The sequence below is a fragment of the Cygnus atratus genome, chromosome 5 (assembly GCF_013377495.2).
Source record: "Cygnus atratus isolate AKBS03 ecotype Queensland, Australia chromosome 5, CAtr_DNAZoo_HiC_assembly, whole genome shotgun sequence".
Lineage (NCBI taxonomy): Eukaryota > Metazoa > Chordata > Aves > Anseriformes > Anatidae > Cygnus > Cygnus atratus.
Window position 1 is genome coordinate 41,970,679 of NC_066366.1, and position 12,836 is coordinate 41,983,514.

At 46.5% G+C, this 12,836-nt stretch overlaps 1 protein-coding gene across 3 annotated transcripts in view; it reads left to right on the top strand.

The window, feature by feature from the left end:
• The first annotated feature begins 2,927 nt into the window (after positions 1–2,927).
• Positions 2,928–12,836, top strand: part of IFT43 (intraflagellar transport 43) — a 48,452-nt gene continuing 38,543 nt past the window's right edge. Inside the window, exons 1-3 of one of the 3 annotated variants that reach the window (XM_035539412.2) lie at positions 2,928–3,481; positions 3,601–3,690; positions 10,169–10,198. In XM_035539412.2, the coding sequence (XP_035395305.1) occupies positions 3,437–3,481; positions 3,601–3,690; positions 10,169–10,198 (165 nt within the window). In that variant the 5' untranslated portion in view covers positions 2,928–3,436. The remainder of the gene's footprint in view (positions 3,482–3,600; positions 3,691–10,168; positions 10,199–12,836) is intronic. The other 2 variants (XM_035539410.2, XM_035539409.2) reach the window with 2 other exon arrangements.

Below are 12,836 nucleotides of genomic sequence, written 5' to 3' on the forward strand. Positions count from 1 at the left end.
ACGCGTTACATTGCTAAATGCGGTAGAACTGATTGCTTTGGACTGCAGTAATCCATTTGCTCCAGTGCCACATGGTGAGTTATTAGTTAAGATGGAGATAAGTGCAGGAATTATAAGAGATTATGAAATGAGTTCCCCAATGGCTGGTCCTGGGCCCAGTTTTCATTAATGATTTTGGCATGCTGAAATGAATGTGCTAATGAAATTGGCTGCTTGTCCAAAGTCGGGAGGCTTTGTCAATACAGGGGAGGACTGGGATGTCCTATAGGAGGGGGTGGGTAATTCTGATGGCTGAGATGGAAAAAATGGGATGAAATTCAATAGCAGAAAATGCGAGATTTTGCTGCTAATGGCTGCGAGCTGACTTTGCTGTTGTGAATTGACAGTGGGGTCTTAGCGCTTGGGAATAGTAGCACAGGAGAAGGATGTGGGAACGGTGCCGGTTCCAGTATCAGGCTGCTCACTTCCCGCTCGGCATGTTACTCTGTCTAGGTTGTAAAGAGGAGGAGAAGAAACTCCATGGTCTGACACACGCTGGAACTGCTGCTGGTGGCTGCAAACAGCAATCGCTAACAGGTTGCACATCTTGGATGTGCTGGAATCCAGCTGGGCTGAGGGAGAGCCTGACAGGGCTACCGAGCGCGTGAGTGTTGGAGGAAATATTTCACACTTGGCAACCCTGCCTGGGGTTTGTCGGTCTGAGCTGGGGCTGATGTAACTCGAACAGCGGCTGTTCTCATGGAGATCAAGACAGGCGAAAGCGTGGGCCTTTCCTCTCTACCAAAGGCCCTGCCTCCTTTCAGAGGGAGGAATCTTGTGTTTGAAGCTTCACAATGGTTAGGAGGTACTGGCCCAGAAACCTCTGTGAATAACAATATTTGTAGTTTTTCTCCTCCACCAAAAACCCTTAGAGGTGGAGCACGTATTTTCAAGAGCTTGGAGAAAAAATTGCAAAAAAAATCAAAGTGAGGTGCTTGGAGCTGCTAGGGTGGTGCTAGGGTGGAGCAGGTCTGGCAGCTACCGTTTGCTTGGCGCTTTGCTTCCCAGTGGGAGCTTAACATTTACAGTGAACTGTCCTGTGCCAAAATCAGGAGTCTGGCTGGCTGCCTCATGCGAGGGGTGAGGAAGAAAGGTGCAGCGCTCTGTGTCACTGCTTGCTACTAGAGGTGCCCCACATCCCATAAATTCTGCAGCTGACTGTGAGCTGCTCGACAAAACCTTTAGCTGCTCTGAATAAGGTTGTCATTGTTCTCTCCCACTGTAGTGCTACCATGTGAGCTTTCCACCACGGCTCTAGCTTTAACTGCATGTGTGTGCACTTGCTTTAAAGGTGGTCTAGGACCAGAAGCATGTGGGAATGCTCAAGCGTGATTGCTTTCCCAGACTCTCCAGGCTTTCTCTTAGGCCGAAGGAGGACTAGACACAAGCTCTATTCATAGGCCCAGTCAAGAAGTAATCAACAGCAAACAGTGCTAGCGGGGGACTCTGTTAGTCCTATTCTGTGTGATTGGATTTGGGTTGAAACCAGATGGATGGAGTCCATGCTTAGGTGTGAGAACTTGTATGTGAAAGGAATGCTTACGTAGTTCTTACTTGCTGTTCAGAGGAGAGGGGGTGGCAGTACTTTGATTTATAGTGGGGACAAAACCGAACAAGTAAGGCAGGGTGAGAGTTGAGAATACACTGGAAAAGAGAAACCCAGCCACCACAGACCTAAGCTGAACAAAAAGCAAGTGCAGAAGGCAGTTTTAGACAGCCACAGAAGGAACAGAAGTTTGTCCTGTTCATTCTTTCTCCTTCTTGGTTGAGTAGGGGCTGGTCTAGGTCCAGGATCAAACACAGAGGAGAATTAGGCTGTTCAGAATGAGTGACACTGACGTTTAAAGCAAGCAAGATACATTTTAACCACAACACAGAAAGAGGGATGAAAACTCTTTCTCCTCTGTTGTCTCCCCCAAGCAGGCAAAAACATACCAGCGTGGGTGACAAAGCCCATTCTGAGGAGTGGATGTGTCTGTGTGGGAACACAGAGAGAAGCAGGGCAGGACAGATTTTAGGCTTCATTCTTTCAACATATCTGTTCTTCTCTCCCAGGGAGAATTTCTGAAGTCACAAGTCAAAGTTCTGGGGCAAGGCTCAGTTCCGCAACTGCTCAAGCGTTTTCTTTCCCTTGTGTGGACTGCTTCCATCACCTCCTTCAGTCAGCCTGAGACTGGTGCCCCTGCAGTGGGCAGCACCCCATGTCTCTGGGAAGGGCTGGGATGTGCTGGTGGGGTCGTGCCTGGGGTGAGGACCAGGGAGAGATTGCGAGGAGAGGGCTGGGAGGGGACAATTCAGGATGAGCGGACCCATGGGTCCTGCTGTTTTGTGATCTGTCAGCTCGAGGTGGCACCCTTTACTGTTCCTGCCCTTCCTCCAGTAGCAACACCCCACCAGCTACCAGTTTGGGGTCACAACTGCCCAGGGACTGCCACTTAAGCAGATATTGCTGTGGATACAGTCACACTCCTCTTCGGGTGCCATTTTCTGAGCAAGAAGCCGGTTGTGATGGCACACTTGTACTCAGACATCCTGCAGTCGCTAATGCAACCCCGGGGGCTGCAGTCTCTTCCCTCTCCTTGTGTCTGCACAGCCACAGCTCGTCAGAGGAGTGGATGGGAAGTGCAGGGCCATATTCCTGTGTGGTGGAACACGGGGCTGGGTGAGAAGTGCCCACTCTACCTGATGGGTACCCGAATCCATAATCAAAAGAGAAGAGCCAAATATCTGGAAGATGATGATTTCAGAGAGCCTAACCAGCCTGGCTTCAAAAAAGGAAAATAACCTCTCACTTATTGAATTCTTTGAACATGTCAAGGTTTGTAAAGAGAGATAATATCTTTTATTAGACCAATTGATACAGCTGGAAAAAACAGACAAGCTTTCAGGCACAGAAACAATTCTTGTATGTTTTTTCCCTGGTTATATCTAACAAAAAGTTACTACCTCTGCCTACAAATCTTACTTCACCTAATCCTTAGATCATCACGGTCACCGCATGACTACTTGAAAATGCCAGTGAGGAATGGGAAAGGGGAGAATTATTCGTCACAATTTGTTCAGACTTCTTAAATTCTTCGGCCAGACCACGAGCCTCAGCTGAAGCTGAGCAGGTGTATGTACGGGGCGCGTTGCATTGCCTCTAGCACAAAGTATTCCTGCAGGGCTTAGAGCTGTAGGGTTGCGCTGTCGCTCTTTGTCGCTGGTAACGGTACAATCAGGAGCGGCCCTGGCTGTGAGGAGCGGCAGCCGCGGGCCGCCTCCTCCCCGCCCCGGCAGCGAAACTCCGGGCAGGGAGCCCGGCTCCGGGGCTCCGGCCGCGGCCCGGTGCCGGCTGGAGGCCGGTTGGAGGCCGGCGGGGCGGGCCGTCTGCCGGAAGCACCGGCGGCGGCGGCGGATGGAGGCCGAGCGGCAGCGGGCGGCGGCGCCGCGCCGGGCGGGGGTGAGCGGGGCCGGTAGAGGCCGCGGGAGGGGAGCGGCCGCCCCTTCGTCCTGTGCCCGGCTCCCGAAGCTGTCCCTGTCGGTAACCGTGTGCTCCTCCCGCTTCCCCCTCCGCCGCAGGTGCCGAGGATGGGCCGCCGGGCACGCCAGGACCTCCTTCAGGACGAGAATGTCGGCAGGAAGAACTCCTCTTCTGCGTCTGCCGGAGAGGTGGGTGTCCTCCCGGGGGAACCGGAGGCGTCTGCGGTCCTGGTCCTGTCGCCCCGGGAGGGTCTCCGTGCCGGCCGAGAGCTGTTCCCTCACGGGGTGCTTTCCCTGTTGAAGTCTGTCCTAAGAGCCAGTACCCAAGTGGCTGCCCTGCCCCTTTCCCCGTGTTGCCTTCCGCAGGATGTGTGGTTTTCACACAGGCTCTTCCCTGGGGCTGTGGTTTCTCAGATCCATGGAGAGTTGTATCAAGCAGCCTTGGGGCCTCTCCCTCCCATACATGCATATCTTCCATGGGTATCAAATATGAACAGGGTCATCATTTTGTTACCAGTTTTGCCACCATCCATGGTAGCGAGGCAGAGTACAGGTAAGCAGATGCTTTTCCTTTGGACTTTGCTTTTGCTAGAGCCAGAGTACAGCTTCTGGTGGTCAGTATCAGGTTTGTGCAGCAACATTACTTTTCCTTTTGTCCACACACAGCCACAAAGGTCATGCTAGGAGCCAACTTCGCAGCATGAGACTTTGTCTCATGGGCAGTCATGTGCAAACTCAGTTCCCACTTGGCTCTGGAGAAAGACTTTTGTTCAGGTTCTGTTCTGTCGGTACCTCTTTGAAATACAGAAGACTGTATAGAACCCCTCTTTCACAGGAGGGTGAAGCAATATCCCAGAATACCCAGAAAGATAAGATCTGAACCCTTTAGATTCACTCTCTTGCTTACTGCTGCAGGATCCTGAAATCCGGGAAGTTTGCTCTCTGTTGCTCCCCACAGGCATCTCCTGCTGAAAGGAGCACCTGTCTGTCAGGAAATGACATGCAGACAGTTCTCCCTTACACCTTCAAATGGATAAAAGGGTCATCAGACTTCCAGCAAGTTGACAGTGGTATTAATTTATATGAGATAATACTTAGCTTTTTGCAATACCAGTAGTGTACTCCAACATATTGCGTTCTTGGTTTCTTTGAACTGCAAAACCACTTTGCCCTGCTGACTACCCTGGCACCAACTGTACTGGAAGCTTCTGTGTTCCCAGCCCTGGGACGGTCTGTCTTAGGAGTGGCTACTTCTCTGATACTCCGTGTCATGACAAAACTCTCACATCGAGTAGTTGTGTCCCAGTCACCTGTGCCAAAATGTGTTTCTAGGGGTTGTTTCCCTGGAGTCCCTGCTATGCTGTTGAAAACACACTGTTACAGCTCCTCTTACAATTACACCTCATGTAGGTTTTTTTTTTATTCCCCACTGGAGAGAGTATGCTGTTTTCGCTTTTAATAGGCATAACAGAGAATCATCTCCTCCCACCTATGCACTCTTCCTTCCCCGGTTATATTAGGAGCTCAGGAGGAATCCTGTGAGGGAGTTTCTGGAAGGAGCGAAAGGCCCATGCTCAGAGGTCACCTAAACTCTGCAGAGTTCATCCTCTTTGATGTAGCAGTACTTCTCTGCCACATTAGCCAAAATGGAGTGCTCTGATCTCTAGGGTTAAATCCCTTTCTACAGGCAAATCAAACCAACTCCTTTTGGCACAGTTGTGGGTACTAGAGAATGAGGAAGAGCATTTACAGTAAGTGGAGTAACTGATACTTGCCTAGATGTGATGCCCAGCCTCATCCTGGCTGTTTAATGTGACTAGCAGAAATTATAGTAAAATTTTAGCTCCTGCGTAGTAAGAAGTTGAATATACCTTCGAAGAAGTTCAGGAGATCTGAGGTGATCCCCCAGGCTGGCTCTGTGCCTCTTCAGTGAGCCCTGTGAAACTCCTGTTAAGCAAGGGACGCAGGGACCCTGACAGCAGATGGTTTTGCCTTTGCTTTCTTCCATCTGTCCTTGCAGCACTGGAAAGACCTGATAGGAAATGCCGGGTCTGTGCAAAGCAAATGGAGCTCTTTATCCACATCCAGTAGTAGGATCTTTTGTAATTTAAGCAATTTTGTAATTTAAGCAATCAAATTAACAGTGGGGCCCATAGGTAAAGAAAGCCTTGAAAAAAACAGCCGGTGCTGCACGTGGGTGTTAACCTTGGTTAACCTCCAGATGAAGGCGGCTCACTGTCAGATTGTTCTCTGCTGGAACTGCCCATCCTCATTTATGGACCAATTCCCTGGTTAGAAAGCGACCAAGGCGTGTTGTAGGGGAACTGACTGACTGTACCTTACTGCAGTTGTACTTGGTGCGTCTCACATCACAGCCATCCTAATAGCTGTGAAGAGATCATAAAGGTTCCAGTCCTTGGGCATCCCTGGAGGGGACTAAGAAATAGTTAGAATCTTCTGACTGAAGGCAGTGAGCTTTTCAGCAGCAGAAGGGTGAGGCCTTCCACGCCTTAAACGATTCAAATATGTTATTACTGGATCTTAACCACCAGGAAGAAATGTTTGTGTCAATATTCTCCCTTCAGACAGTTCTTTGTTGCTAAGTGTTGCTGTTAACTGGAAACCTTGGAGCTACCGGAGAAGAGACAAAATCTACTATGTATAAGCCTCAGCCTTTTCCTTTGCTTCAGAATTGGAGGCCTTTCATACACGGTCATATTTGATACCAAAATGAGCATTTAATAGATCTAAGCTTGCATTTTCCTTCACCATGGGTTGGCAGCCACCTTTTACTTTTCTGGAAGCTTGGCCTTGGCTTGCCTCCATGGTGGGGTCAGCCATTACAATGGATGTCTCATGCAACCATCTGGTCATCCTGAAACCCTTTCAAGGAACCTTCCCCAAAGAAACTCAAAATAACTAAGCAAAAAACATACTTTTTACTAGAACTGGCCATAGTGGCCAGTAATTAATTTCATCACACGAGGTTTTATTCCTATTAGTGATTTTGAAGACAAAGAGATTTGTCCTAAACCTTTGCCTATTGACACCTTCATGGGCAGTTTCACATTCAGGATAGTGATTCAGTTCTTGGTAGTTCCTCAAGGTTTTAAAACTATTTTAAGATTCATCTTGACTTCTTATTTTTTTATATTTCCATGTCAATCCGCTCAGCTTCCGCTTAGCTCAAGCTTTTCATATGAACATCTCATTTGTCTAAACGTTATGGTCTTTTCTTGACAGTAAGAACCATCCTGGATGTGTTTTCCAGTCAGAGCAGCTTGCTTGAAGGAAGCAGAAAGTACCCGTCCGTCTATCTGCATTTCAACATTTGGGCTTATTACAAGGAAATCACTTTGAGGTGTGAACAACTCATTTAACATAATTAAGAAGATCTTTGTTTTCAAGTCAATATGCAAATCTTCTGACTTGGAGCGTAGATCTTATCAGATTACTGCTGATTTCTTGTTGACCTGGACTCTGTCTTCCAAAAGAGACCCCAAACAATGGTACATCTCATCACCTGTCTGTCTTCTTTCACAATTGTGTTGTGAAAAATTTTTTCCTAGGGCACAGCTGCAATCTCTTGTGCCTTGTAGCAGGCTATATGTCCCTCAAGCTCTATAAAAATGTAGTATTTTAGTGTCTTTTGAGTGTCTGTTGTATACATATGGTGTTCACCCACAATAAATTCCTTAACTCTAGGGGTGTCTCTGTGGTTCCTCTGCCCATATCTCTATTTGATAATTCCCATTCCTGTGTGAAAGCATCTGCATTACCTTCAAATTCAGACCTCTGGCTCCTCAAAGAGCTCAATGTCAAAAAGCTCGTAGCCTGCCATTGACACACACAGCATTCCTGCCTTTTCAGAAGTACAAGTACTAACAAACAACATTGCAGCTATGTATTATTTCAAGAGGCAAGAAGGAACATGATTATTTGCTGTAATTGGTGCAGTCAGCATCCTCCTGCAACAATGGCTGTGCGTGTTCCTGGCCTTTAGAGCTCCTTGGCAAATTAGCAGGCACTTCTCAGGCACCCTGGGGAATATGCCGTAAATGGGAATTCCTAGAGATAAATCTGCTAGCAGCATGCCAGAACTCTGCATTTCAAACATTCATTTTCAGAGGGGTAATATAGCCAATTTTTCCATTGGGAGGCCTTTCCCATCCCTTGGCTTGCTGTGTTACTTTTCACTCATCTTGATGCTATCAGGTTTCTGACAAAATCAGACAGACTCAAGCTGGCCATGTTATTTGTATAATGGGAGGGGCAGATCACATAATGAGATCTATTGAAGATCTTTGCTCTCGCATTCTACCAGGACTTCTGGACGCTTGTCTAGAATAAAAGTCAAACCTTTTTCCTGGCTCTAGCATTGCTATGTCCAACAGCCTGGATGCTGGCTTGATGACATCCACCAAAAGAAGTTGTTCAGCCAGGTTTGGAGCTCTTGATGGGATTAATTTGGAAAGCTGAGTGGAAAACCCATTCATTTAAATATATCAGCATTTTTTTCCTTTTCTGTGTCTCCTCTCAGCAAGAGTGAACTATTTGTTGTTCCATAAGAAATTAGTATGCAAAAAGATTTTCATGTTATTCTGCTTCCAGTCAGTTTTCTTTTTATCCTACAGTGACGGGATTCTCTTGGGACTTTGTCCAAGACTTCGTTGGGTTTCTGCCTCTTATGAATTCAATATGGTGTTGTTGATGTCCCTCTGGCAGCACTTTGTAGATCCTCTGCTTTTAACAGGCAGTGTATCAGCCTAAAGGATGAGGGTTTTCCAGGCTATGCTGAGAATATCTCCATACAGGTAGGAGAGGGTCTCTTTCACTTAATGTCATGGTTTGTTCAAAATCATTTAAGATCCCTGATGGGCTTCTTCCACATGTTTCACCAAGGCCTGCGGAAAGTCTCTGTGCTCTCACTTCTGAAAGTATGTTCTTCGCTTGTTGTCCTACCTAATATCTATAAGCCTGCTTATACAGTTCTGGTCCATGGGTGGTAATTAAAAATGATTATTTCTGTGCTGCAAAAATATAGGCAAGGTTCGTGCAGACAGACAAAAGCTCGAGGTGATTCCACTGGACGTTGGAAGGATGTTCCCGCAGGTAACTTTTGCAGAGCAGCTATTTGGATTTCTACCACCCAGCTTACAGACACTCATGGTAGTGACTTCTGGCCACGTTCCTGAGGCTGACATCCAAGCTGCATTTAAACAGTACTCTGGTTATCTAACCCAAGTGAACAAACAACTACAAAGCAGTTGCTGAGGGTGAAATCCAGATGGAAGATTGCTCAAAGAGGAGGTTATTTAAATGCTTTTATTTAAATGCTTTTTCAACACGTGTTGTCCAGCTGGATTTCCTTCAGTGCGACTGTGAGTCCTGTACTGCCTGGGTTCTGTCCACCCAGAGAAGTTTAGGTCATGTTGGGTCCTTCAGAAGCCTTTTTGCTCTCAGGTGGGAGAACAAGGGGCCCCTGGTTGATAGATACACAGTTCTGACAGATTTTACCAGTTAGGTGAATCCGATTTCATTTACACTGCTCACTGATACGGACACTTCTGTACCCCTGCTGCCCTAACCTGCATGTAGCCTCCCTCTGTTCTTGCCACAGTAAGACCATAAGGCCAAATGACAGCACAGAGACCGGTGAACTCAAATACCAAAACACTTTAATCAGAGATACAAGGAATTTGTAAATTACATGACTTCCCTGTTCCAGAGGAGAGAAGATGCAGTCCGGAAGAAAGGTAGGTTAGCATAGTGGTTCCAGCCATGCTGTGCTTAGTTCTGGTGCAGGGTTGTGGGATACATTATAGTCTCTCCCTGAATGATGTGAATGCTGTTATTCTAGGACTGTATAGAGATTACCAGATTCTTAATTGCCTCCTCCTTGTATTTGGTGCCTAACAAGTGGTTGTTGCTGCTGCTGGTTCTGGCAGTCTGCTCATCAGAAGGTTCTCAACCAGCTCACAAGTTTCGCAGTGATTAAGAGGCTGCTTTACTGCAGTTACTCATCTGCCCCATAACTAAGCTGCTCCCTTATACAATGGGGTTAACTGAAGTTCGTGCACTTACACAACACTATCGTCAGCTAAGGCTAACTTATGTGAACGGCTGCAGCTCCTGCTCCCAGTGGAGGATCTGAATTTGGTCTGAGAAACAGTGGCTCCTGAAAATAGAGGTGGAAGCTGCTATGGAGTATAACCCCCAGCATGACTGGTCTGGCATCCTTTGTGGGCTCTGGCACGGTTGCAGTGTCTGTCCATTCAAACCTTTCTAGCATCCTATGTGACTGAAAAATCTGGGTTTTCTCATGCTACTAGAACTAAGTTTATTCTCCTCTCACTTTCATTTGTAGTTGTGTGTTTTTTTTTTTCTTTTAGTATTCCTTTCAAGGATATGACTGCTGGCAGACTTTCCTGCCTCTGCAGTCAAACAGGCATGCTTTGTAGTATTACAGTTTGTATACGCATAGATGACTGTGGATATAAAATCTTACAACAATGGGATCAACTTTGTACTTCGTTCAAGCGATGAAGGTTGCAAAGTGTGTGCTGTGGGACAGCCGTTCACATCGATCTTCCACGCTATTTTACGTAGAGTTCTGTAGCTTTTCCTTTTAACTTCTTTCTCTCTTTTTCCCTCCTTATCCTTCTAGGATGAAGACTCTGAGGAAAAGCTTGACCATGTAAGACTAGAGGCTTTCTAGATAGATGCTGGCTCCTCTGAAGGGGACTAGTAGGACCAACCTATCCATGTGTCTGGAGACTACCTGAGGAGGGGACTCTAGCACTGGAGAATAAGAAAAAATCATGCCTGAGATGCAGTACCTCTCTTGCATCCTCTGTTGCTATTATTGACAGTTTTGTTGTTGTTGTTTTTGTTTTTAATTATCTTTCTAACAGCTGCTGTTATCAGCTGCTGCATCTTGTACTGAGGTCACAGACCTACACGTGGCCACTGGAAAGATGTTCTATTTTCATTTAAAAGTCAGGGCAACAATTAGCTAATGAAGTACAGAACCTATCTGAGCCTACCTAGATGCCCTGTCCACTATGTTTAGCTCGCTCCCATAACATGAAAACTTGTCTTAAGGGATTATGGAGTCCTGCTGGTGCCCCAGACGAGAAGGCCAGCTGGTAGTAATAGGGATGTGTGCTTGGCTATTTCCTGTGAGCCCTTCCTCTTTACTGTACCTGCTCTGGAATGCTTATACCTGTGGTTAATGGGATGGCATAGTGCTTCTTACTACCTCCCGCTACACAGAGGAAAGGAATACACTTATCCTTTCTCGTCATGCAGCAAAGCTAAAATACATCTCGGCATTCATTTGGCATTAGGAGACAAGGTGGTGCTGTTCAGAACAAACTACGAACTAGTGCCTGTTTCTGTTAAAGTCTCTGTGCTAATAGTCTTCCACTCTTCTGAGGGATGGAATTGGTGTTGCTGACTTTTCCTGGCTAGAGTAGCTCTCTTTATATGTTAGATTGTTAAAGCATCCTTTCCCACACACTGATTCGTTCTGCTGAAGCACCAGCCCTGTAGTGGTAGTGTACTAGGTCCATTTGTGAAGTTTAAAGCCCAGAAAAGAAACCTGTATTGACCATCTCATTATTTCTGGCCTTGGTGGGGTATACTTATCACAAGGAGTTAAGACTATTCAGATATGCTCAGTTTTCTCTCGGTAGTGCCAGAGATGATACTGTAAGAAAGATCCACTGAGTTTATTAATCAGAGATGGATGGTTCACAACTATATCTAGAGCACTTTTTCATTTATCAGACAAACAGACCTCTTGCGGATGGGTCTAGTTTTGGGGACTGGTCACCCAATAGATTTTTTTCCTCATTTTTTTCCTAATTTTAACCTAAGCCTTCTTTTTTATTTTTTTACCTCACTGTAACCAGTCCTTACAGTCATTTCATTGGAACTAATTCCATCTCCTTGCCTTGTCCTAATTCATTGATTCCCAAAGTCTGCTGTACTGAGTGGTGGCTGGTCACATGCTGCAGGTGTCTTCTTGCTCCTGGCTGCTGAATTTCTTCAAAACAATTAAACTGATGTGACTTCTACATAAGCAATTGTTGTTGCTTCGCAGGTGTTGTGCAATGGTCCCTGGGAAGGAGATTTTCCTTGGTATGAAGTGATCTCCTCTTTGAAACCCCTCCTGTCAGAATAATTCCTGCACCCTTTATTCAGGCTTATGCTCTTAAGCAGCACAGTCACCCTTGAAAGTATTTTTCCACTTGTACATGCCTGTGAAGGGTAACAAAATGGTTAATGGAGCACTCAGAAATCTGACTTGTAACTTTTAATACTTATGACTTTAAAATGCTTCCTAACTTCTATTAATTGTATCGCGAGCCCCTTCCGAACCAACTATTAGTGGAACTTTATAATAAAAAGTGTGATCCAAAACTTGTTTAGTTGCAGTATATCCCTCCCTTAGTCATTGCCTGGCCAAGCTGAAATACTTGGCTTCTTGAATCATCTGTCCGAGGTTGGCCCCTCTGTCCCCCTGATGGCTCATGCAACCCTTTTCTGAACTCCCTTTGGGCTGTGCTGAGTGTTACAATCTGAACTCTTCCTGGATTTGGTCCCTTTCCTCTTGCTGCTGTGAAGATAGTTTGTGGCTGCCCGAATAGTAGCACGCAGCCCCATCTGTGCTGTTGATGTGAACGTACCTGCTGAAGTCCTGCCCTCCAGCCATCTGCCTGCTCTGAGACTCATTTTGCATCCCCTGGCAAACCACTCATCTTGCATCTGAATTTTTGCCAGCTGAATCACTCATTTGGCTGCACCTTCCAAAGGCTGTAAGGCTGATCAATGGTATAATAAAGGGTGTATCCTAATATCTCAGTTAATTTGCAGAGGCAGAATAAGCAGGAGGAGTATGAACGTGGCTGGGAGCCAAGATTTTTGCTGGGTTCTCTTCCTGGCTTTGCCACAGATTTGCTCTGGGGCCTTGGAGAAGTCCTTTCTCCAGTTTACTTTAGCTCCTGCCTGAAAGGAGGGATAGAACTTGGTGCAGGAAAACAGTGGGGATTCCCTAAACACAGATCCACGGAGGGATTTAGATCCCTTACCCTAACAGCAAAATCCACTATTTTATCCCGTTTAGGTCCCCAAACTGTGTGGTATGTAGACTATCAGGATGGGACCATGGATCTGTTAAGGTGGTAAAGAGTGACTGGGGACTGCAGTGTGGCTGAAACCCTGCTCTTCTGCGGAGTCATGGCATCTCTGTGAGAGCTGTAGGAGAGCAAGGCCTTGCACTAGCAAGGAGGGATCCTGGTCCCCATCCTGGAGCTTTGTAGCCATCAGCA